At 37.9% G+C, this 27,870-nt stretch overlaps 1 protein-coding gene across 5 annotated transcripts in view; it reads right to left on the bottom strand.

Annotated features, from left to right (window-relative positions):
• Positions 1 to 27,870, bottom strand: part of TRAPPC9 (trafficking protein particle complex subunit 9) — a 529,308-nt gene that overhangs the window by 239,716 nt on the left and 261,722 nt on the right. For all 5 annotated transcript variants that reach the window (XM_059815895.1, XM_059815893.1, XM_059815896.1 and 2 more), the window contains one exon: positions 23,405 to 23,495. In XM_059815895.1, the coding sequence (XP_059671878.1) occupies positions 23,405 to 23,495 (91 nt within the window). The remainder of the gene's footprint in view (positions 1 to 23,404; positions 23,496 to 27,870) is intronic.

The raw sequence follows: 27,870 nt of genomic DNA, 5'->3' as shown, positions 1-27,870 counted from the left end.
GGATGAGATCTTCCACATCATTCCACGAACCCTCAGAGAAAATGGAAATGGCAAGACTCAAGCTCTGTCAGCTCAGGAGGACAACACAAGCCAAGAAAAATGAAGGAGATGCTGGAGAGTGTATTAGCACAAGCTGAGTTGGAAAGCTGATGTGGGAGAAGGAGTTCAGGGAAGGAACCAGATAAAATGTTGAAGATAGGATTTGCTTTTGCAGTTAAACAGAGTTGCTCATTTATTTTATTAAAATGCCACTGGAGCCTTGGTCAGCACTGCAGTTGCAGATACTGATAATGATATGTTACTTCAGATACACACAGTACAAAAGAGGAGCTTTAGCAGTTCTGCAGGAGAATTTTGCAACATTTTCTTCTGGGAACTAGTTAGAAACTTGAGCTATCAAAGAAGCTATCTGCTTGTGTAGTCATGTTTCTAGCTGGTATTTCACTTTGTTCTTAGATGCAATGCATGACGTCCAAATTAGGTATCTTCATAGGCTTTGGCTCCCCCATGACATACCTATATTCTCTTTCCATGTTTTTAACAACCAGTTTGGATTATTCATTGTACAGTTTCCAGACTCAGAGTTATTGGGTGAAAAGGCAAAATTATTCTTCTATCTTCAACTTTGTCTCCCTGGGAACAGATTGATTACTTTAGAAGTGCCATGCACTGGTTGAGGTATTCCCTTCAGAAGCGTCGAGGAATGTTTTGGAAGGAACTTTCTTGGCCTATTGTAATGCACTTTGGCAAAAACATGGTTTTCCCTGATGAAGTCTTGGCTTATTTATCTATGTTTACGTTGAATGTATCACAGAAGAATTCCGTGAATTAATAAAGGAAATATATGTTTCTATGTGGTTACTTAGACCCCCATAGGGAACAAGCCTGTAGGTGCATTTATGCAGCTAACAAATTATATATGTGGGCAAGCAATAGTAACAGTACCTTTTATCACTTCTTATCTACATTTCCGGCATGTCAACAGCACACAAGTCAGAATCTTGAACAAAGAGGAAGATTTTACACTGAGACCTAGTCATTTAACTGACAGCAAGAACAAAGTTCATTTCCAGAAATGTTTTACCTTTAAGTATCCGAATTTAGATTTTGTTAACGTAAAATGTGCTGGATCCCAAATTCTGAAATGCTATATAGAAAGAGATGCAGTCAGACAAGGCTACCTATAGCTCTTAATTCCTTACAAATCTTGAATGGCACCCAACCACAAGCAGAAAACCACAGCAAAAATGTGTCTTAAGACTCTTTCAGAGATTCATGAGAGCTTTAAACAGACAATAAAACAAGTCAGTAGTTACACTTACTATCCACTAGCAGCAAGTCACTAGTTACACATAAAATACATCCACTTAACAAATAGGACTGGAATCACAAGTCATCCAAGCTTTGTATTACGGAGACAGCATTAGCATCAACAAGACTCCCGAGCTGAGCAAATCTAAAGGACAGGACAATTAAAATGTTAGCCACCGCCTGCAGCTTTATTTGCAAAAGCGTTCTCAACATTGCTACCATCAAACAACTGCTGCTTCAGACAGAGTGAAACGCTAAGACCTAGTACTTCATTTTAATTTGAACTGGATCTACAGCATAGGCTCTGTATATACAATAAACTGAAGTCACAGATTAGCTCAAGTAGATAAACTGAACTCTCCAGACACTGCTTTGTACAAGCCAGAAAAATGCAGTTGAAATGAAGAGATTCTCCGATGTACATACAATTTTGCACAGGTCTCCACACATCTCTCAGAGCAACTCAATCTTTCTCTAATAACAACCCTTGATATTTCAGTTGTTGCGAGGAGATTTAAACTGAGATTCCTAAACCGAAACTTCAGCTGTGTCAGGAATCATTAATCCTTTTATGCAGTAACCAGGAGCCAAATACATTTTGTGATGACAGACTGCAAATGAAAGGACTTGCAGGGCTATCCAATGTGCTAGAAGCATCGCTACAAAATGCAGCATAGGTATATGAGGTCAGAACTAAGTCACATTTCCGTATTTCATAAAATTTGCCAAGTTTCAAATTAGAGGCAATCACACAATAAATCTCAAAACACAAGAGAAGAAGATAAAAACTCCCCTTGGTTAACAAACAAATCAAGAAAAGAATATACAAGTCTCAGATACAGCAGAAAGGAGAACAGATAAAACCTCTCTCACAAAAAACATTTTCAGAGAACACTAATTACAGACAAGTATTTTTGTCTTCACTACAGATACAGCTTTGACATTTTCACTCTCTCATGGAAACTATGTATTTAAAGTGAAAATATGAAACTAGTAAAAGGCAACTGTCAATTGCTGCATGTTTGTTGAATCTATGTCAATAAAGGCTGGCACGACTACTTTGCAATTATTTTTAACCTATCTCTGCACACGGAAGAGAGCCAGGGGAGAATTTAATGAAAACAAAGTGCTTTAGTAAATGACTTGCATTGAATTTTACAAATTTACAGCAAAGTTGAAGGTCAACAGATACCAAAATTTACCAGTCTTCAACTTCACGCCAATGCATAATGAAGTGGGAGCATTAGCCCATTAGACTCCAACAGAATTGCCTTTGTTTTTACTAACAAAAGGCACTGTTGGTAAAAAAAGAAAAAGAATCCTTTGTTTCTCCCAAGAACACTTAGCTAATAAAGCAAATTAGTTAGTATGTGAACAGCTAACTGTAAAAAAAGCAACTACCAAAAAAAAAGGCGTCATAGTGATTGCAAAATTGCACCAAAGACATCACCATTAAAGTAATTAAAGCTGGTCTAAGCCCAAATAACAATTAAATAGCAGAATAAGAAAGCACGAGAGAATGCAGCACAGATAGCAAACCTACATGGGATTTCACAGGACTAGCATGTATAAAAAGCATCAAGATTAACTTGGGAAGTTGAGGAGAACTAGAGTATACATCAGGATTTCCACAATACTCTAGTAGCTAGAACAGCAAAATCATACGCATTTTCACACAAAATATCAACAATTGATTTAAACGCTATTTTATCAGTCTGTGACCTAGAACTTACTCATTTTTCCCCCCATAAACACCATGACTACACTTCTACAGTCCATGAAAGCTATCAACAAATAACTTACTAATTTGCAGTTAAGATCATGGACTATGAGTTCACTTAATTTTTTTATCATATTCTCTGCTGATTCCTTCTGTAGCCTAGCAGTTAGAGAAAGAAATAAAAACCATCCTGAATTCTTTCTTTTGAAAGAAATCTTTGTGCTACTATCAAAATCGAAGGAATTTCCAATTCTCCCAATATATTAAATCCGTCACTGATGTTTATAAAGTTTCACTTCCATCAAGAAAGTGTGTATATATACACATCATGAGGTCAAGAACTCAGAATAACTTCCTCCATTCCATATACTATGTGCATATCTCACATATGAGCAACGACCTCCCAAGTCAGCATTAAGCCCCAGGTAGTGTCCTGCTTTTTCCAAGTCATATATATATTCAAAGGTAACAAAACAATAAAAAGAAAAAAATACCCTGGCACCACAGGACCTAAAGCTGTGAGGAGCAGATACCAGCGCAGGTTTAAAGAATTAGAGGAGGGATGGGCCAAGCCCTCTGAATGGCGTCAGGACAGCTTTTGACAGCTCCTTCTTAGGACATTCTCTTCCACATGAAGACTGGCTGTTCACACAGGTGTCTTCCTGTATAATTGAGCCTCTCTGCTCCGACCGTCCCTGTTCCTCATGGCCTTCCTCAGACTTCTTCCTGTGTTTCATACGATGGTAAGCTAAATTAAGAGCTCATCACCCAGCAGGGAGGAGGAGAAGCTGGGCTCCCTCCTGCCCGCCCCTGGCTCCTCACCGCATGAGCCAGCTGCTCCTTCGCCCCAGCACTCCCCACCCCTGGTACAAGGCACACTGCTTCAACCTCCTAACCTGACCCTGCCAAAAAAAGAGAAACGACTTTTTTTTTTTTTTTCTGGGTTTTTCTTCTGTCGTTTTAGTGAGTTGAATTGAGTCACTGTGCCATGAAGTGACAGAGCCAGAAACACATGAGTTTCTTTCACATAAGAGTGAGAGATGAGAGATAACGGGACTAGACAACATCTGTTGGCTTTGATAGGAACAAGCCACTAATGTCTTGTCTTTTCATAAAGCCATACCCTCCCTTTCTCTGTCATTCCCTTCAGCCAATGCCCATTTACCTATATCTCATTCAATTACAAAAGAAAATAATTGTAGAATTGAGATATCTTCAGTTTCTCCCATTCTTTTCTGACAATCCTTCAATTTTGGTTTATTTATGTACAAGATCGTGAGGACAGGAACTGCCTCTTAATGTGTGCTCACTCTGTGCTGCTGCCTGGCATGATTCTAGCAGACTGAAACGTAACAGTTACAACCACATGGACTAAGTCAGATACTGCCTATAGAGAAAGCTTGGAAAAGACGGTGTTAAAAACTGTTTTGGGTATGCAGAAAGAGTAGAATTACAATAATTTCCTGATATGAAGGAAACTGTTTTAAAAGGTATGTGATAATGAATTCCATGTGTCAGAAGATAAGAACAACCTCCAGCAGCAAGACCTCGAAGAAATTCTTAGTGGAGAAGCACAATTAATTTTCATTATACCCTGAGAAGAAAGTGTACCTATCGGTGTATTATTTTATTCACTTTTCCTATGCTACATAATGTTTGGTGAATAAAAAGGGTTACATAGCAGCTTATTATTATTAAAATATGATGACAGTGCCTGTGTCTCCCCAAGCAGCGCAAAACTCCAGACTCATATCCTCTGAAAAATCTTTTCATTTTTATAAGCCATCTGTCAACAGGCCATTTCTCCTCTGCCTTTCCTTTGATCATACAGCCCTAATTTTCTCAATGTGGCAATTAATCTCTTTTCCCCCTGATTTTTATATGAAGACATTAGAAAACCCTCTGAAGCCTCCACATTGTACACTCAGCTAATATATGCAGCCTTGTATTCCTATAATTATCCCTTTTTTCCCCTCCTTTCTCCCTTCTCCCTTTTACATATCATCTATCATATCCTGTTTCAATAGGACCACGTGATCCTTTTGTGCTTGCTGAGTACCTATCTAGTGTGCTACGAGCTGTCCTGTAGCAGATATAACCACCACCACCCACAATTCTGTTCCTCAAATTACCAATAGAAATCTCCAGGCTCTTTTTGCTTTGGCAAACTACACGTTGATATTATGTCTTCCATTCGTGCAGTACGCTGCTAAGAAAATGCATGGTATAGATGTCAGGCAGAATAGCGTGTACTTCAAATTCTTCACTATTTCAGCAAATTGCCTTTTGCTTGCATTAGGTCTTACCCCTTTAATAAAAAACTTTCCTAGAATGAATCTTTTGACGAATAGGTATTGAGATAGTCTTTGGGAAAATAAAATCATTCACTTAAGGAGAAGTAGAACATTTAATGTGATTGGATACATCATCCTTCCCCGAGTATTCATTTCATGCACAAAATCCTTTTGATGCTTTATACCTTTAGTGTCACAATAAAGAAATCTTCTTATTACTGAAGAACGATAAGAGAGTAAACAGCAGCTGTGTGATAGCACTGATGTAGCAGAACATATCCCCGCGAGGATTCTTGACCTTTCAGCCTCGTTTTTCAATGCTGCAGCTAAAAATATCTTTTCTCCACTGACAAACATTACAGCTACATGCTGCAGAATAGCAATGAGGAGCTTTATGCTCGAATGGCTTTACTATAAATAGAATCTCTTCAATGCTAAAAGCTCTTCATTAAAAGGATTAGTGACTACAACACACAACAGGAACAACCGATACCAAACCTCAGGCTTTGTAGCACAAACTGATTTTAAATGTACTAGATTTAAGATTTCCAAAGTAACTGTGCAGTTTGGCGAGTAAAGCAGAATGAAAAAGAACTCTCTCCTCTCCATGCAACATTTTGGAGAGCTGTCTTTGATATAAAATTAATAGTTTGAGGAATCGGTTTCCTAGTATTCTCATTTTCTCCAGTTCAATGCCAAATTGACTGTATAATGCAATGTCAAAATGAAGTACAAAGTCACAACAAAACTGATGTCAGTACTTGAGTGTAATAAATGATCAGTTATCTGCTTGAGCAGAAAAAATGTCTCTCCTGCCTGGTTTAAGATAGGAATGCAAATTCTCACAAGGCTAGACTGCGGCTCTGCAGCGCTCAGCTACGTTGCGGTACGAGTCGCTGTCGGTGACTGAAGTAGGAGGGTGACAAAGGCAGGGACGACGAGGAGACAAGCAAGATGGAAATCCTACTTACCATTTCAGGATAAACACTTAATAAAGCCAGCATTAGGAGGGTACTTTGAGATACACTGGCAAACATACCATCAGACTGATGTCTTACAAATACTACGCCATGGGAAAAAGACTGGAGACAAGATGTAAATTAAAGCCGAAATAAGGCACATTTTTTAAGTGACGAGCTATCCTAACATAGCAACAGTGAAAGACTCACTAGTAAGTCAGAAACTTTGAGAGAGAAGATAAATATTACCTGCCAAACATGAGATAAATTGGCCATCTCAAATATTAGAAATGACAAGCTTGTCCAGTACCCTGTTAACAAAAACGCATCTGAAGCATTCATAGATTTTTAAACTTCACTGATAAAAATTGTGGTGTATGTGCAGTCAATCAATAAAGTGCAATCCCCTCCAAGACTAATCGTATTTGAAGACATACAGTAACCCTGCACAACCACTGTGAAAGGAAACTATTTCGTACTCAGATGCAGTTTACTTGCTCCCACCTTAGCCTGGACTACCAAGCCATCTTTCAATGAACCACACCCACAATTCGCAGCACTTACAATTAGCCTTATGAAGGGGCTAGTACATATTCTAATTACTAGTCAGCCCTAGGCCAATACAAGCAAGACCTCAGCCTTTAACAGAAGGGTGTTCCTTGCAGCACCTTGGTATATATGTGAAAAAGTTATTCCAAAACGCCCCAAAACACACACACAAAAAAAAAGTGATCAGGTAGTATCTATTGAAAGACTAGAGGGTATATCAAGCCTTCAAACCACTGAGGCTTGTAAAGAAAGGATCATCTGTCTATGGATCCATTCTATGTTTTTAATTGACAAAACAGTGCACCATGTGGTTGCCCATCAATGAATTCCACTCATGGTCCTTTGACTTTTTATTTCTGTGGTTCTGCAATTATGTTTTTGTTTCAGCGTTTTTAACTTGTTTTAATTAAGGCAGATGTGGTAAGGTAATTACTTTTTTTTTTAATAAAAGGCATAGTTTTGATTAGTTGGAACTAATGGCACATTTAAATACATAATGGGTTTTCCTCTTTCATATTTGTTTATTGTTAGAGAACAGAAATTTTATCAAACAGAAACCAAATTTAGATTACCAACATAACTAAAGATGGTTTTTCCCCCCCTGACATTTAGACAAATGGCAAATTTTGATTCCCTGCAAAAATTGCTAATATGCAGAACTGCATACTTTTTCCATTTTAAATTAGCGGATTTGCTACTAACATGCCATATGCTGTGTGATATGTTTAACAGAATGTTACACTTCTAATTGCATACCAATCAAGGGCTCATATTTTCCAACAATTAGCGGGGTAAAGTATAAATTTCCTGGTGTCGTTGGTGCTTTCAGGCATCCAACAAAGCCTACAATATTTTAATCCACACATCTTCAAAATCACAAACATGATTTGGCTTCAGTAAGAGACCTCCACACACAGGAGACTGAAAAGGAGAGGATGGGGAGAGAGGAGAATAGAAGACACATTTCTACTGACAGCACCATCCTTTTAACTTTCCAGGATTCCCATAAAAATTCTAAGATACTCAACCCCAGAAATGGGGTGGAGATCTCAGGTGGAGTTTTATGGGTGGGCTGGGGACTGCGTTTTTCACGGGTGGTGGTGGCAATCGATGTATATCTATTTATAATGCCTTGACCTTCCATAATGAGGTTTCTCTGCTAACAGAGGTTGAAAGGAAGAACTATGCAGCTATTTCTGACAACTTAAGGCTTTTACAGAATGAGCTTATCTGAACATTTGAAAATCACCCAGTTTCATTGGTAAGCCCAAGAAACTAAATATTCTATATTCTTGCCAACTATAGCTAGTTTAAATGGGGTATGGGAATGGAAAAATCAGGAAACAACTCTACAGGTAGATCTCGGTAACTTCCACTTTCTTAGGCAGTAGAAGGTATCCAATCCTGATCTTCCTCGTACAGTTTCAGAAAGTTTCAAAGATATTTTATGCTGACATTAGCCTGCTTTTTATTTGTATCTATTAACTTACTTGCTGATATTCAAATTTCACTTACAAGTGATGAGTCTTTCCATCATATCATTTCTTATTTATGATGGAGCAGGAGTGAGCTTCGTAATGAATAGCAAGATGACTCGGATACATTTTAATCTCTGTTTCAAAATAGAAAGAATCCCAAATGACTTTTCACCTAGACATTATTACATATGAGTAAAATTTTACTGAACAAAATATTTACTTGTGTTTATTTCAGTGTTTGCAAACTCTAATAAATTCACTTTGCCATCAGAATATGAAGTAATAACAATTAAAGACTGTCTAATCACTGCTTATAAAGATAGTCTTCATTTCCTATTGATTGCCAGATACCATGTACTCAGATTTAATTTCTAGTGAAATGCTCAGGGCAATTTCACTTTAGCACTGAAAATATTTGAACCTGCACTTACATCTCCTATTTCTTCAGTGTTACCTCAGAGCTCAGAGAAGCCCTTCATACAGCCTCCTCCCTACATTTTAGCACGTCAGGAAAAGCATAGGAGTCATCACTACAGTATTTCAGTTTAAAGGTTCTTCCCAAAGGTAGTTCAAACTTTATTACTGCAAGTTTGGGTATAAATAGGACTATGCAACAGTACTACCCAACAATACCCAAAAGACTGGCATACTGGGAATATACAGGTTGTTAGCGTGAAATTTCATGAAAGACAAAAATAAATGAACAATCAAGGGTCACATTTGGAATCTGTGCAACTGAGTAACATCCACTATCCCATACAGAATACAGTGAGTTTCTAATTAGAAGAGTAAACTATAATGTGAAATAACTGAAAGCACAGAGAACCTGCCTCAAAAACCCAATGGAGCAACATTTCAGTCAGTACCTACAGACAAGATCTGAATAAAATGTAGTTCCTGGACTAAATGAAATCTCTAGTTTTCTGTAATGCTTTGGTCCCTTCATCTTTAAATTTAGACATGTAACAATTTTATGCTGAGTTCATACCATTGAACTATCCAACTTAATTTGACCACAGGTTTGCTGATTATTATGGTATGCTGTATGGAAAACGAACAGCTCCACAGACTGAAACTCCAGATGAAAGACAGAGGTAAATGCCATCTATGGTATTTTACATACATTAGGTAACACTACTGGATTATTACCAAGCCGCCAGCGCCAATGCAATACAAAAGATACCTTAAAAGAGGACAAGAAGGATTAATAATGATGCTATACAGTATGTCAGAGTTGTTCTTAATCTCACACAATGCATTGCCTAAGAAACAGTTTATTACAAGAACAGAAGGAAACCTGTGAAGTTAGCTCTGCATGGTGATCAAGTAGTTGGATTTTTTCACTCTCTCAAAATAACAGAAGAATTTCATTGTCCACCACCCTGCCTTCTGAAGAGCAGCTTCCAGATTATCATTGCCAACCTCTATTACAGCCTGCCTCCTCCCCTGACAGGCATGTATCACTACATGTCACAGTCCTGGTTTGCCTCTGCTCATTTTTACTTGACTGAATTATGCACAGCTTTCTGAATGGACCTCCTGTACCAAAACTATGTACTGTGACAAAGAAAGCCAAAACAGTTTCTTGCAAGCAAACAGTCCTGTATTGTCTCATTTTCATTCCTTCTTGTGTTATTCTAGCATATTTTCACATCTGTGTAGTATCTATTGCTTTTGCAGAGATTTCTATTACCAGCTCCAAGGAACTGGGTGGGGTTTTTTTTGTTCTTTTTGGTTTGGTTTTTTTAATGGTTGGACTTGATGATCTTACAGGTCTTTTCCAACCTTAGTGATTCTGTGACTGCACTACAACCTCCCCAAAAGACAATCATTGAAAGGGAATATCCAGATATTGAAGTAACAATATGTGGTGGGTTGACCTTGGTCAGCTGCCAGGTGCCCACCCAGCTGCTCACTTACTCCCCCTCCACAACAGGACAGGGGAAGAAAAATGTATAAAAAAAGCTCATCAGATAAGATAAAGACAAGGAGGTCACTGACCAGTCACTGTCACAGGCAAAGGAAACTCAACTTGGGGAAAATTAAACTTATTGCCAAATAAAATAGATGTAGATGGTAAGAAATTAAGTCAAAATTTAAAACACCTGCCCCGCACCCCCTTCCCATTCCCAGCTCCACCCCTCCACTCCCGACTCCTCTCCCCGCGAGGGGCGCAGGGGGTGGGGTGGGGGTTGCGGTCAGTCCACCACAGCCCCTCGGGGCCGCTCCTCCCTCCTCACACCTCTCCCTGCTCCAGCGCGGGCCCTTCCCCGGGCTGCAGTCCTGCCGGGACAACCTGCTCCCGCCTGGGCTCTCCCTCCAGGGCCGCGGCTCCTGCGGGAAAGATCCCCCGGCTGCGGCTGCGGCTGCGGCTGCGGCTGCGGCGTGGGGCCCTCCCCGGGCTGCAGGGTGGGTCTCTGCTCCCGCGGGCTCTCTCCAGGGCTGCAGGGGATCCCTGCTCCGGGCCTGCAGCACCTCCTGCCCTCCTCCTGCTCCGGCCTCGGGCTCCCTCTGCTGCTGCTCCCTCCTCGGCTTCCTCCTCCTCTGCCTCTGCCGCCTTTGGCCCTTTCTGGAGCCTCTCTTCCCCCCGGCGCCCCCAGCTTGGCTGAGGGGCTCAGCTGTGTCCTGCGCTGGGGCCCGTGGAGCCGGCTGGGACCGGCTGGGACCGGCTGTGTCCGGCACGGGGCAGCCCCGGCCTCCCCTCACAGCGGCAACTCCTGGGCATGGACACCCCATACATTTGGATTTCCAAGATTTTGTGCGTGCGTGTGGCAAAAACTAATTATTGTGTAATGAAAACTAATTTAAACTTGAAATTCATCTGTCCATCTGGGTTTCCTAACAATTGCTGAATTTCCAGCTAGCAACACCAACGGATACTACAAGAAACACGTCTTTGAGTCTACATTCGTAAGGACAATACAAGTCACCTGGATAGACAAATGTCACTTTGTCCCTCAAAATACAAGCCTAGATAATAGGAAAAAAAAGCTGTTCTGTATCTGACCATTTAGTGGTCGAGCTGCAGGCATCAATCCAATTCTTACTCGACAGCTACCCAGGTGCGGGGTTCACAGCAAATGACAGTAGGAAGGAGCCTTTTCTTCAGAAAATATGTTCTATAGCAACATCATCAGCACAGGCAGAGGAATGTCACAGACCTGGCGAATACGACATCATTCCAGCTGTTCGGGGAAATGGCTCCCAAAGTTATGTGGAGCGGCTTCGCTCTTTAAGTGATGAAAAGAACTAATAACACAGGAATTTTATATCAACGGACAAACTGTACTCCATCTGAAGTATTAAAGACGCATCTTCACAATATGATACTAATCTCTGACAGAAATAAGGTCTGATACTGCTTTACTACACTGTTGGTGATGGTGCTGAGCAGCTGAAACGTGAAATGTAATAAAAATTAGCTCCTGAAAGTTTTGGTGGTTTAATTATTTTGTATTTACTCAGAGTGATTACATTATTATCCACCTTAAACATTAAAGATCCTGCTATGCTAGAGAGACAGCAGCAACTTGCTAACCACTGTGTTGTAGCCAGATACCAACAAAATTCACACTGGTCTTAATACATAAACTTTGAAATGAGCCAGAAGGTTTAATAAGCTGGATTTACTCCATCATTGCCAGTTTCAAACTAACATTTGTGAGAGAGGCAATGTTGGTTTCAATAGCCTACATCATGTTCTGTGAAATACTAAATATTCACCATAATTTTGGTGATTAATAGAGGACAATGGATAGTCTTGAAAATGAAAGCACAGATTTACTTTATTAAGGTAGAGATCATTAAGGATCTGTATCAGGAATGATTCTATTGAAGATCTAATCTTCTAATCCAGATCTTAGAAGAAAAAAAAAAAACTTTACAACAGAGGCAGGCAGAGGCTACTGAGATAATTGTGGGGTGGGCAATAAAAGAAACCTGCTATGCCATCAGGGAGACTAGGAGAGGTAGTCCTGATTGCTGTCTCGAAATGCACCAAAAAAAGAGCAAGAGTAAAAAAAGGCAAACATCAAAGACTGAGAAAAGCTATTTAAACAAAAGAACAATATTGACATGAGAACAAAAGGGCTGGAAATGAGTCACAAATAAATTTAATCTTGAAATTCCTATTCACAGCAAGGTTCTCAGACAGAGCTCAATAAGTTTATAAAAGGCTCTCCAAACAAAATTATATTGAGACACCTTCTGCAATCTCCTTCTGAATTAAATAACATAAAGAAGATGTATATTTCATGTTATGAGATTAATTTAAAACAACATGCGGACACTACAAATCACTATCTATTAAGGACCCATAAACAGAAATAATTTCCTTCAAATACAGCCTGTTTAACAAAAATAGTTCATAAATAGCGAATAGTGAGCACGCTGCTGATTAATACCTTCATTAGGAACAGATGTTCAGAAACTCACTGGTTGCTCCAGCAAGTTACACGAAATTATAGTCGCTAGGAAACCAGAAGAGGTCATTTTGCCTCTTCAACAGGCAAAGTTCAGGATGTTCACTCCAACTGACAGCTGTTTACTGATCTTGTTTTCATCCAAAGCTCAAAACTTAGATTACGTTTCTCACTCATTTTTCATTTTCTTTGTTTCACTACCACCATTTGGCAATTTCATTAGAGAAACCTGCATGTTTTCTGTCTGGAAGTGGAGCATATATGGGAAAAACAGTGATAGTAAAGCAAGAGGTGATGCAGTTATTGGGAATAAAATCCCGTGAAGGAACCCACCAGGCAACAAAGTGCAGACACGTGTCCCCGTGGGGTCTGCTTCCCTTTTGGAGAGTTCATGCATGGGCAGAACGAGTGAGCTACAAATATATCTCATTTGAAACAAGGGCTCTGAATTAAAGTGGCCTAACGTATAGGTGTAAAGTCATGTTTTACCCAGCCTACTGGTCTGAGCTACAAGTAAGGTAAAGCCCAAGCCAAGAAGCCCTGCCAGACCTGAGCTACTGATCCCCCGCTCAGCACTGCTCCAGCTGGAGTCTGGAGCTTGGGTACAGCATAAAACCAACTCTGAGCCTTCACCTCCCACTGAAACAAATTTACTAAATGCTCCCACAGCTGGGAGCACTGTTGGAATACTTCCAACCAGAACCATTCGGAGCTAGGGGCACCCGTTCCTGCTCTGAAGTTTCTGATTTCTGGTCTCCAACACTTTTAATACCTGGGCTTTTCCTTTAGCTTGAACAACCCAACCCCATCATTCACTCAAATAACTGACAGTTGATTGTTTATCAAAACACAGAAATGTAATTATCCCTTAACACTTCTTCTAATTATTGAGGATTGCTGCTGCTGCCTTTTTTTCCTTCCCGAAGTTTTCATGAGGCAACCAATTATTTCTCTCTGTGTAATTCCAGACACTGCCGAGACATTTTACCCTTTCTATACGCTACTAACATTTTTAATTAAGATTCTTCCTTATTTCATCTCTTGTGACTGGCCTTGATATCAAAAGTTCTGTAACAGCTCTGTACATGTCTGATATTGTTGAGCCACTGTTTTATATGATACTATACAAAATGTAATGAGTAACAGAAAACAACTTGAGTATCTTTTCATGAAAGCCCTTTTGTACAAAGTCATCCTACAGAAAACATTTGCTCAGCTCCTCTTTTATATCCTAAGATGCAAAAAAATAGCCCTTCTCCTTCTGTAACTTTTTCTAATGTATCCATAGGTAATATTCAAGTGAGCCTGAATTTCTGCTTAATAAGGAAACAGATACTAAAATAAAAAGTCTAAGTTCACTACTGAGTATACAGTATCAATGAGCACACAGAATCACAGCTCAGGAAAGATTTTCTGTTTGACTGGCTTCCTTTGTAAAATCAAATCAATTAATGATTCAAGTCAATCAAATGAAATTAACTTCTTTCTGGCCTACAACTGTACAACCGTTCTTTTAAAAAAATATTTTACAATTGCTTAATACAAAGGTCTGGGATACAAAATAAAAACACAAGTAAAATCCAGTCAAGTACTGACATTGTTTTACCAAAGAGACAGTGGGGAGAAGGAACAGGCTAAGAAAAAAATCACAAAATGGAGAAAAATAAGATGGCAAAAAAAATCTCGTACGCTAAAAAATAGACAATTAGCTGCCAATTTTGAAAGAGGGAGACTAAAAAGGAGACAAGGAGAGAACGTGAAAGAGAGAGGACTTCAGTCAAAGCTTATATTTCCTCATACAAATCTGTCTGTTCTGGTCTGTGCTTGTACTGTTGAGATTTTGACAGTTGGAAGCTATTAATTTCAGTATTACAAGGCTTACTGAGGCGGATTTACGTTCTTTACAGTCGTTCATTCACTTCTGCTTCCTTGATGAAACAAAGGACTACTTCAGAATGAACTCTGAAAATTAAACCAACTTCCCTCCCCTCAAAACCTCTGTTTGCCGAAGAATTTCTATTGGTGATAGGTCACGCTGCCCTTAACTGATGAGTCAAAACACATGGGGGTGGAGGGGGAAAATGTGCAAATACTTGGAAAATTTTGCATTTAGTAAAATACAAAAATAAAAGGAAAACTTTCCATTTGACTTGATTAAGTACAAACTTCAAACTACTATAGAGTACATTCGCACTTCTACCGAAAAGTCAAATGACACACTCTGTTAGTAAAAAAAGAGTCTGATCCAAAGTACAATGTAGTCAGTCAAAAGACTGCTTTCATTTACAACATTCATAGCATTCAATTCCAAGCATATGCATTACTTTTCAAGTGAAATAAAACAAAAGCTGAAAAATATCAGAAGCCAGATAAGGAAAGCTCAGCGTATGCATTCTGGAATAAGGCCTCCCTCCTTGCTTACTGTCTGAAACCAATTACAAGTCGAACCAGTCCTACATAGGCTATTCAGAATATTCCTCCACTACAATTAGCATATTTTCCATTTCTCATTCTCTACACACTGAACTGTACAATTCATTTAATTGCTGGGTAATTAAAATCCTGCCTGATCAAAGCATCTTTCTTGCCTCTCTTGTTAATACATACATCTTCTGATCTTTCTTCCTTTTTCCTTTTTTTAATTGTCCATAAGCTGAATCATATTTTCTAAATTTTTATTCAAATGGTGTATCTTCTGTGTCCATCAAAGTAATAGAAATCTATTTCTCTGCAGATGCAATGGTACTTTTCACCAACTGCTTTACAAGACAGCTTTTTTGTCTTTTCAGTCTTCTTCCTTACAATTATCTTCACACCTCTTTTTGAAAGTGTAACCCATTTTCATAATTATTTAGCTAGCTTTTCATTCTTTAATTTGGATGTTCAATTAATCTAATATTCAATTTACTTCTAATAATACCTAGAAAATTAAGTACCTTGCATAACTGTGTAACAATTTATCATCATTATGGTGTTCTTCAATCACCTGTTATGGCTTAAATGAAATGTCGTAAGCAATATTCCCATAAAGAAGTAAACTGTGCATAGCTTTTTTTTTTTTTTTTTGGGGGGGGGGGGGGGCTTTAAAAATACAATGGTTTTGTAAATGAAATATTGAAAACAAAGTCACTCACTCAACATAACAAAATGTATTAGGCACATGGGCCTGAATCAAGCTTGAATAAGTTAATTTTCCTGCTACCACAATGCCCTGTTTCTTTTTCTCGTTTTCATATCCAATTAAACACCATTATTCGGTACTTTCTTCTCCACCAGTGTTTGTGCTGTAACATTGTGTTGAAAATCTTAATGGTCTTTAAAAAATCTGGACTGCATTTATTAACAGTTTCTATTCAGTATGCTCTTATGCCCAAAGTTGCCCTACTTCAGCCATTTTTTCCCCTCCCTGAGACCCCCGTCCTCTGATGGATTCCTGGAGATCACTCAACTCTTGATTTTGCTAAATTAAAGAAATCGGTCTCAGAGAACGTGCAGTTCAAAGCAAGCAAGGCTGTTATTACACGTCTAAGTAGTGAACACAGAACTCACCTGCCACATTTACTCAACTTTCGAGAACTGACCTAATTTTACTCAGTGTAGTATCTCCATAGCATAAACCCAACAGTAAGTCTTCCTTCCTTGATCACCTCCAAAACTTTACTTTTTCCTATTCTGGTTTGATTTGAGCTCTTCTTATAGAAGTTGTTTCCCATGTGAGGTTTCATTAGAGACTTCTACAGATGTCATATACACCTTTCTTCATAGCTGAATTACACTGGTAGCTCAGAGTAACACTTAATCAAATCCTTTCACAATCACTTCAGACAGCTGAACATCTAGCAAATTTCTGTGTTACTGCCTCTGAACCGATAACCTTTTTTTCTGGACTACATTTCAGTCATTTCATTTATGGCACTTTGGGGTTCGAGATTATCAAAAGATTATAAGGAATATGGTAAGAGACTTTTTACCAGGGCCTGCAGTGACAGGGCAAGGGGCAAGGGTTTTAAACTGAAATCGGGTAGGCTTAGCTTGGGCATAAGGAAGAAATTCTTCACAATGAGGGCAGTGAGACAGTGGAACAGGTTGCCCAGAGAAGCTGTGGATGCCCTGTTGTTGGAAGTGTTCAAGGTCAGGTTGGATGGGCCCTTGAGCAACCTGATCTAATGTCCTAGATGTCCTTGCCCACAGCAGGGCGGTTGGACTAGATGATCTTTGAAAGTCCCGTCCGACCCAAACCATTCTATGATTCTATGAATCTTTGTAGTAGCCTGATGTCTTTTTGCAGAGATGGTGGAGCTTATCTTTGAGCCATCAGCATATTTCATCAGTTTATTCCTCCTCCTTTTATCTGCTTTCCTTTTTTTTTTTTTAAGCAAAAATCACTAATGATTCACATTGGTGAAATTGGACCTACACCAATACTTAGACAACTCCATTAGTATTTATTCCACCATTTTCCCTTCCACCTCTTCTCACTGCTTTGTTAGAAACGCTGGACCTGCAGCTTCAGCTTCCAGTTCTTTCAGAAATCTGAGATGAAGTAACCCCTGGCACACCACCCAACCTGTCTCAAGCTATTTGTCTTTATGTAAGAGGTTTTGTTAATTTATTTTCACTTTAGGGTGCTCTCTCTCTTTATTCTTAGCATCTTTTCTTTGAAATCACTACTGGTCTGGTTATGTCTGAAACCCTTTCTCTACAAGCTTTTCCTCTCAGTTTAGAGTAACCAAGGCTTCAGTAGGAATTAGAAACAACAGCTGATTCAAAACATATCACACAATAGCATGTTTTGACATGCGAGAACATGATTCGTGTACCAGATGCCCTAGTTTTATCAAGTTAGTCCATTTTTTCAATGTACTACCCCAGTCCCTTAACACTTCCCAGTAACTAAAGCCTGTTGCTTGTTTGACATTGCCAAAATATCCTCCAAAACAGCCTGCACACAAGCTGTTAAGATATGAAAGTGTTCCCACCTCTCTTGCATCTTAAAAATAAAAACGAGAAACCTGAAGATTTTTCTAAATGGATGAGAAAGGTTGGTTACCTAGAAAAGTCCATTTACCACCAAATTGTTTCTCAGTTTCGGTCTTCCTATGAATCAGAGTGTTGATTCTCTACCTTACAGACAGCTTACTCTTGAGATCTTCTGGCTAACACTCTTGGTTTCATCTTTCTAATAATGATAATGGCCAGTCTACTGTAATTCTAAAATAGAAATAATTAAAGAATATTTTAGTTTGAGGCTTGAACAGAATGACATTCATAATTTTTTTGAAAGGCAGACCATCATACACCCTGCTGATCTCTCTGTATTTCCAAGCCTATATCTATATAATCTACATGCACCTGTGAAGGGCCTATGAGGGGTTTGTTTATTAAAAGAGAAAGTAAAACTACTTCCTTACAGTTCCCCATTAAAACTATTCTTTGAACAAACATCTAAGACAGCCTTGGAATTTCAAATATAGGGGAGAAGCAATATTGTAGGACTGCCCCGACTAAAGCAAAGTGATCATGTCTGCAGAGATCTGGCTCTTTTTAACTAGGTCCTTGGGGACAACAAGCTGTCAGGGTGTCAAGAAGGCATCCAAAACACAGGCTGAGAGATATATCATTTCCTCATCTACTCACTGACAGACACTTTAAAATATTTTCCTCTGTATTCAGGATGTGGTGATTTGACACTGCTGCAATCTCTAAGAGTTAATCACATAAATCGTGGAAAGAAAGATTTAATTATGGTCTAAGGTCATACTGGAAAATGCAAAATAAAATGGGTGAGTAGTTTCAGTAATTAATTTTAAGATCCATGAAATATATAAGGTGGGAAAATTGATTCTGATTCGGTGCTCTCTAAAACATACAATGAATTATTACGATAATTTATTTTAAAAGTAATGCTTCCACAAGATGTTTTGTGAAACTTAACCAGACAGAACTTCCAAACAAGCTGTCATGAACTGCACGCTCATAAAACACTTCAAAATACTGTTAAATCTACCTCTCCTGTTGATTCCAATTACCTGTGAGGGACAATTTAAAACCACCCTTCATTTTTGAGTTTTTGAGTTTTCTCTAAGTACAATATGCCTACATGATGCAGGTAGACACATGATTTATTGTGAACCCACAACAAAATGTGTAGCATTCTCTACCTATAAGTAAACAATTAAGACTTCGGTTACTAAATATCGCTGTTCTTAATTATGATCTGGCGAGCATTCAGCAGGACTATTGTTAGGTTTCCCTTCAGTCGCATGCTAGCAAATGAAACGTACTGCATTGTGACAAGGTATCCATGACTAATTTAAATGTTATAAACTGTCTTGAAATTCATGTTTATTATGAAGGAAGAAGTGAAGAATGAATGAAATGAGTGAATGACATAAAAGAATGAATGAAAACAAAAAGCTATTTCTGGACTTTGCCCATAGTGAAGCTTTAGCAATGTATGGTTCTTAGAATATTAATGCAAATACCGTCTTTAGAGTTCATGCATAATCATTAGTTTTCAGTTACTCAGTTAGTTTCTACAGAGAAAGAAAAGCTAGGTATTTGCCTGATATATTAAAATATCTAGCACGTTTGGATTTGTCTACAGTTCTGAATTCCTAAATCAGATTTCTCTAATAAATCTTCACTCTTATACATAGGAGGATCATCAGGAAAAGATGTCTTTACTTTGTGATTGCAGGCAGTGAAGGAAGTTAAGCTCATTTTGCTTTATGTAGGAGGGTTTATAAGTTTCTGTCATGAAATTTGTGTACAGTGTGCAAAGTGTTGGGAACCTCTTGCTTAAGAGGTACTTCTCATTTGGATGTAGGAATATCCGGAGTCCAGCCTATTCCAGGTTCAATCAACAGTCTATTTCAAACTCAGTCTATTTCAAGTGCAGTAACAACATTTTGTCCATAGCATTTGTACCTATGATAATTTTGCTATGAAATGCAGAAGAGTACCATAAAACTGACAAGTGTTTGGTCTCAGAATTTTGCTTGCTTGCAAAACTTAGCAACATAAATCAAATAAAGATTGAAAAAATATCGCACAGCCAGCAACTACAAATGCCTCCATCTGATCATTTTCAAATCTAACCACAGAACTTGCACGACATACGCCTTTGAAGAGTCTTGGTTCTCCTCATTAAACTTTGCAGGCTATGTTTCCTTGATTTGATGATATTAATATATTCACCTTAAAACCATATCTATTCCTACATTTGGTTTGTTGCCCAGCAGTAAAAAGAAAATATGTCATAAATTTTAAAGAACATTGAACTTGCTGGTGTTGAACAAGATTATGTTTTTCAATTAGGTGTGATTTACTAGCCTCCCTAATAGACAACTTCATTTTATAGAGATGTCCTAAGCCTTAAAATCAATTTTAACAACATATTAAGAACTCTCACTCTAGCCTTCGACATATTTTCTTTTTTATGATTCCTCATGTTTTAAATACTTTTCTCTTCCCCAGTCATTTAATTATGTAAAATCACAACCAACGCAGTTCAATAAAAGCCACTTTTTTCCTCTATCTGACAACTTTCAGCTGACTTCTAACCCTCAGACCGAAAACTTCAATATGACTAAGTTTTAATTCTACTCTTTGCCTTGCATTTAATGAAAAAAAGACAAGTTTGTCAAATTTACATGAAAAATTATTTCAATATGCTTTTATAATTTAAGAAATGTAATATTAACTCTAATATGAATTAAATATGCCAAATTTAAAAGGAATCTTGAAGTCCAGCTTTTATAAATCTGAACAAGAGCCAGTCATTTTTTTAATCAAAACCATGTTAAATATTCATTCATGTTTCAATGTGAGCACTTATAATAAAGTAAACCCTTCAATGTAACCATCAATATAGCAAAAGCCATGAATAATCATAGAGTAAATCTTATTGCATAACACTAAGGGAAAATTTTCAGCCAATATATGCAAAGATTATCTTACAATGATGGCTAGTATTAAAGGGTTCGCATTAAAACACAAATTATTCTTAACATATAGAAAAGCAAAACGAAAAGCAAAGCAAGGCTGTGACTACAAACAGTGTTATGATTAAGAGAAAAAAAATCTGACACTATCCTATTACAGTATTTTTAAAGTAACTTCTTATCGATGACATCAAAAAATTGGACGAGTCAGGCCAAGAAAAGAAAATCTGTAGACTGTTGCCTTATTAATTATATATATTAAGATTTTAGTTCTCTTTTATTAGAAATGTTAATGATCAAAGAATTTTTAAGAGAGCTTGCATAAGTTTATCTCATTATTGGGACTCAGTACAGACCACTACCACTAAAAGAGCTGATTCTTACAAGATAGTTAAGGTCAATCACTTCAAAATATCAAGGAAAAAAACCACAGGGAAAACAGAGCTCGCATTACGTCTTAGATGATTTGAAACACATAACACTTTGCCATGCCTGTAAGTGTTGAAGAGGAAATACATTCTGGCACCAAAAGACCACTTAAACTTCAAAAGACAACATGTCACATTGTCTAAATACGTGTGTGCACACACACATGCACACACACACTCTTGATTGTCCAGACATTCCAACAACTCCTTACTACTCCCACCTTCCAAACTGAAAAAAACAATCTTTTAGTTCCTCCTCCATCCCACACATTAATAAAACCAAAATTAGCCTGTATCGCCATGGTACGCTTTGTGGAGGAACCTCAGTAGCCTTCCTCATGATGACTCCAGGTAGGGCCACCTGGCTACAACATGGTGAAACCAACTCGCAAAGATTTAACTGCTGAGTATTTGAAGTTATGGTTAATTAAAAGAAACTGAAATGTCTCCATTATTTTTAATTTTCATTTTTTGCCTTTTTTTTTAAGTAAAATCAGGCATTTCATCAAAATGTCCTTTTCAATAATCTTCACAGTGAGCTACAGCTTCTACATGGATATCTTTTTTGTATTGTACAAAATAGATAATATATGCAATAATAATTTCAGATTGAGAAAATATTAGACATAAAGTAGACTACTGCAAAACCACTATTTTCTGCCACCAGAACTTTCAAAAAGGACATATCATATATAAGTTGTGGCAAACCAAGTATTTGAGATCCCACAGGATCTCCCTTTCCCCGCTTTATTTAATGCAGAAAATTGACACGTAGGCTATCACCAGCCAAGAGACTGCTTCAAAAGATTTTGCAGTTAAGAGGCAGAGAATATCACAGAGTTTTGTCTGGTGTTCATACCTTCTGAAAACTAAAGTAACCAGGATTCGTTAACTGAATTAAGCAACAACCTGAGAAATTACCAACTCCACAGGCAATCAGATTTTATGGTGAATGAGTGCAACGTTCATGTTTTCCAACCAGTGCATCAAAGTTCCTATGAATATCACCACTTAGGCAGCAATACCAGATACAACCCTATGACTCTAAAAACCGCTTTTACTAAGCATGAAAAGAAAAAGACTACTGTTTTCACCCTTAAGTCGATCCCTCATGCAAAAGTGCCAAGGGAAAACTTCCAAACACAGAGCCCAGGTTACAAACGTGTTGAAGGTCAATGTCACTCCGCAGAACTAAGATGACTCTCAAGTGACCCGTCTGAGCTCGCAACATGCATCTGACGCAAACCACTGGGTTTACTGACAAGGACCAGGGCCATCATAGCCAAAGCCAGACATACAAGCAAGTGCTACCAAATCCTTGAACCCTCTGAAGACAGATGATTACGGTTAAAGTTCGGTATGTTTATAACAAACAACTTTAAACCATTACCAGTTTTAATCTTCTCATCTATAAACAAAGTACTTACAAGTTTTAACTTACGGGTTGAGGATGGTCCACATGCTTGAAAAAAACCACAAGCATTTAAGAGTACACAAATACTAGAGTTGGGGGTCATTTTAGTTTTTAATAGTTAACACAGACAATAGTGATGGATCACTGTCCTTAAAATTGGTCCTCTCCAGATCATCAAATTAATTAAAATAAGGAGTATAGAGTTAAATTTGCTTTAAAAGCAAAAGCTTTGAAAACAGTTTCCTGATGAACTGGGGACTTTTTGTGAAACTTGTAACTGACATAGAAGTGTTGGGGATAAAACATCCCATGTTCCAAAGCCTCTGAACAAGCCTTGTTAAGAACCTCAGACCGAAGTCACATTATTGCGACTCTTCAAAATTAGATTAATTCAATATTTCTTCCTTGGAACATCACTCTAAATGTAAAATTAAGAGAAATTGTTCCTCGTCACTACACAAAGTAACAACTTTTTCTGTACCTAATGTCTAGATCATGATACGAAATATACCACAAAGTATATTACAATTCCATATGAAGATATTTTAGAGAAATTACTTCAAAAACACACACTATCAGGCAAAGGGAAAATTAAGTAGCAGCCACCTCTCATACAACACAACTAGGATTGCAAATTACAGAAAAAAGTGTATACTCAGGTTTCATATTTACTATCACTGAACAGTGATACTTAAAATAAAACACAGCAATTTGACATTTATCTTCAGCTAAGTGAAATATCTAAAGGAAAATAAAATTCCTAGCAAATTCTTCTGTATCACAGATTATCAGTAAATAAAAACATTATCATTCTCATGCTGCTAAAAATTTCAAGCGAGTATATCCTCTAAAAAGATCATCAATAGATTTTTGACATTACTCACCCCACTGGAGAGGAGCCAACTGTAGATGCTCCAGGACCAGCTGATTAAGAACGCCTTCCACACTTGCTTCCCCTTCACGCTTCAAGGAAGGGTAAATTGAAATTAAGGAAAAGTTTTTTTCAGAGAGAAAAAGAGCACGTAATACGTACAACTTTTATTACTGCAAATCAAAACTGCAAGCTAGAGATTCATTATACGTTAATGTTACATATTTGGTTTATTAACCCATGAATTGGCTAACAATAATAATTAGAGCTGTTGATATCTTCAGAATATAAAAATTTAATTCCACTAAGGAGTGTTAAATATGAAGAAGCAAAGGTAAAATGAACCTGAACCACAGTAAAACACAAGTGGAAAAACATCTGGAAGCTGTAAAAATGCAGAACCTGTAACTATGTGGTGCAGGATCAGAATTCAAAATGACAAATTAAGAGCAATCTGAAAACAAAAAGGAGAAAAATTAATGGGGCAATACAAGACAGAACACATGTGGGCTAGGATAGCTTTGAATGCTGGCTCGGTGCCAGTTCTGTGGCGGTACAGGCGTGTTAGACAATGCAGTGACAGAGTTGTTATCGAGGGCAAACATCATACCAGAATCGCACAGGCACATAACCTGCAAGCTTCCCTTTCTACTCACTCCTGTGTGAGCTGAGTAACAAGCTCAGTCTGAAACGAGAAAGAATTAGGAAATGTTCTTACTCTAAGGACAGCGAAGCACTGAAATGAACTGTTGGGAAAAACACAATCTCTATTTTTAAAGGGCTTCAAAACAGGTTACACAAGTGCCAATATAACAGCTTAGGCAATATTAAATGTAAGACAAAGATAATATTTTCCATTTCAACAGATGAATAATAATCTTACGTGTGATGCATCAACCAAGATAACATGTATCTGTAACAGGAAGAGCAATGGATCTCTTTCTTCTAATTCCCTGACTTCAGAAAGGCACAGAGTACAAAGGGCTTTGAAGCACGTGCAAATGTCAGCACCATCTTGTATTTGGCCAAAGCTGCATTCATTGGCTTTGGTACGATTTTGTACAGCAAGAAGCCCCTATCTCGGCCACGTTGAGAGGAAGAAGTGGAGGTGAAGCAAGCACGGCTCCATCCCGAAGGCACATACAGCATATGAGCATCTGTGTACTTACACTGGAACTCCTCTGGCAAAACTTCTATCATCTTTACAGCTCAGCTCATGCTTTCCCAGAACAGGAGCGTCACATAGAAACAAAATTCAAGAGAGAGGCAGGCTCCTCTCCAAGACTTGAAAAAAATCCTTTTCCAACTTTGTAACCTTCAAGCGAAACAACCATAGGTGAAGTGGTGTCCCACAATAATTAAGGGCTAAGCTCCTAGCAAGATTGATCAAGGTTTGAATCAATGTCTCCAAAAGTACTGGAACCATCCTCCTCAAAAATAAATTAAAAAAAATAGAATATACGAGCTTTTATAAACAGCTGCTAAATGTTATCAGTCCTTTTTCTGGAAAGAGAGGCACATCATCTGACTGATAAAGTATGTTCTCATCTGTGTTATTTAAAAGAAAATTAACAAGTACTGCAGATAACTAATTTCTACAACAGGACATAATTTTACAGGCTCTCTAGATTTAAAAGAAAAGTCTTGAAACCTCAGATCAAAATGAGATCTAACAATTAGGGATGGAGACTCAAGAGTTCAAGGAGGTGACAGAAGAGGACAATCAATACATTGTATAGCGTTCTCGCAATATTATTTGTTTTTAAATAATTCTCATTATACCCTGAAAAATGTCTTAAATAGCTTTTTTTTTTTTTCCTACAAGGACTACAAATGAAGACTTCACAAACCTCGAAGAGTCTGAAAGCCATAAACACCATCAAAGAAAAGCACCTATTTGGAAAACTGAAGGCCGCAGAATACCACCTTAGAAGAACATTGCTGCTGAAAAATAAGACCCAGGACACCAGCACAAGAGAATAATTTCCATAAACCAAACTACAGAATAGAGAATCCATAATTTGGATTACTCCATAGATACAGCAGATAAATAATTCTGCAATCGCATTTTTAAGGTAAGGAATATAAGTGAGAGAAAACACTAATAAAAAGGCAGTATTTAAAAGAAGTTTTAAAACAGAGTGCATGCCATTAACTGTAACGTTAAACTAACTTAACTGTAATTTACTTACAACTGGCTCACAGTGGTGTCTGGAATATTACAAATTTTTACTGCTTAAAGCTCCACGGAAAGCTTAATGTCTCAGACACCATTACAAAATGACTATAAAATAGGTGATTCTCCATACTTTATCATTGGTAAATGGTATCAAAGCAGATCCATGTATTCACAAGGAAAACACATTTTGCAATTTCAAATTCAACACAGCTACAGATTATTTCTGAAACCAACTACTTCTTAGACTGGGTGCAAAAAGTATGCATAGCTACTGCTCAACTAATGAAAATATGACATACCTACGCTTCTTAAATCCTGTGTCCAGTTTTGCTTCCCCAGTTCAAGACACTGAAATACAGGATAAAGTTCCCTGGAGGGTTACCAAGATGATTAGAGAGCTGGAGCACACAACATATAAAAAGAAGTTGAGAGAACGGGGTTTGTTTGGTCTTGAGAAGAAAAGAAAGCCTAAGGAGACACTTTATTGCTGTCTGTTATAGTGGGAGGGTATAGAGAAGATGGAGCCACACTTTTCTTGGAGGAGCACAGTAATACAAAGAGGGGCAATGGACACAAGTTGCAGGGCAGGGTGTTATAGCAGCCCTGAACAGGTTCCTTCCAACCTAAATTATTCTACAATGAAAGTAACCTCGCTGTCTTCAGATTACTCCACAGGAAGACCTGGCAGTGCCAGTGCCATTCACTGCAGTATTCAGGCTGCTCCGTAAGTATGGCAGAAAAGACTCAAACATAATGTAAATGCCTAAGTTGCACAAACCGATTCAGAAAGATCGCTTTCCCTTGCCAGCAAATCCCAAAAGTACTTAGTTTAACCAGTACCTAAAATCTTGCCCTCAGAGTAGCTAGTCCAGCTTAAGCTCTGCTGCCAAGCAGACTCAAAGACAAAAATCACTGAAGTTGACACAGAAGCTCAGTATAGTTGGTATAGTCTAACCCTTCCTAATGGACACAAATAGCATTGAATTTCCTACCATTGATCTTTCTCTCCTGACTGTATGTCACGCAATGATATAACATTGCTCAATATAGTGCAAATACAAACTGAACATTGTAGCCAACTCATCACCTCGGAGATGAAAAGCAACCAAAATATGCAGTAATAAAATGTCAGAGCGAAAAGAGAGAAAAGCTTAAGCCGAGAGTTTACCTATTTGCTAAGACAAGCCTTTAGAAGTCAATGAAAGCAAAGCAGATGGAACAGGGGGTGCCAATATACCCGTTCATTCTTAGCTCAGAGTGGAACCTGACACATGACAAAAGTGTAAGGTCCAGAATTTAAAATTCATTGAAAAAAACCTGCACAGATAAACGGAAGTACAGACTGCCAAAGTTAAGTTTGACCTTGCAGAATCTATCGACTTAACTAAACCTCCAAGCATTTTGCTGAAATCTCACTGTGATTACAAACCTGCTCCTCCATAGGAGTCAGATTCTTGAATGCCTCTGTTGACCCAGGCCTCACTTCCAGCAGTCAAATCTTTGTTATTAACACCACATGCATCAGCCAGGACTGAAACAGTTGACTTCCAGTTTCCAGTGCAACTGTTCACATTTGGCAGTTCAAGACATTTTCATTTGCACAATCAAATGAGTTTCAACAGGGGTCTCAGAGCCAATGAACACACAACCACCAGATGCTGTTTAAAAAAAATAAAACCCAAACCCTAATTTTTCACAGCAGACACCTTTATTTCATGCTTCTTTAGCAACAGATTGTATACGATATAAACCGTTTCATACCGAAAACCTGAATGACAGTCAAATGAACTAGTTATTTCCCCAAGGAAAACTTTGGTTTTTTATATTATCTTGATTGTCTAACGTGTAGCTGGGTACCCACAATTGTAACACAGCATGTTATCTAAAACCTACTGCTTAAGAAGACAATAGATTTAAAAAAATGGTTTCTATCTTAAAATTATTCATGTTTTTTCTCTTTGCAGCATTCCACATCTTGCATCCTTCTAAAAGGATATATTTTCAATAACATATTTCTCAGTTCTTTTGCAAATAAATACAGGTGGAAGCATGCACACAATCATAAACAAATTAGCAAATGTTCATAAATAAAAATTATACTAATGAAAACCAAATTTAAATGATTAATGATCACTGTTTAGTTATAGCAGTAGCCTTAGTCATATTTTAAGCTTTCTGCTTGACTATTATTGTGGTACTTTATTATAAAAACTAATTACATGCAGTTATAGAGGTTCTTAAATAATAGTTACTTTCGCAAACAACTGTTGCTGCTAAGAAGCTGCATGGGAATGTAAAGC

This window comes from Gavia stellata, chromosome 3 (genome assembly GCF_030936135.1).
Source record: "Gavia stellata isolate bGavSte3 chromosome 3, bGavSte3.hap2, whole genome shotgun sequence".
Classification (NCBI taxonomy): Eukaryota; Metazoa; Chordata; class Aves; order Gaviiformes; family Gaviidae; genus Gavia; species Gavia stellata.
The sequence above is the reverse complement of the archived record's forward strand: the minus strand, read 5'-3'. Positions and strand labels throughout refer to the sequence as shown.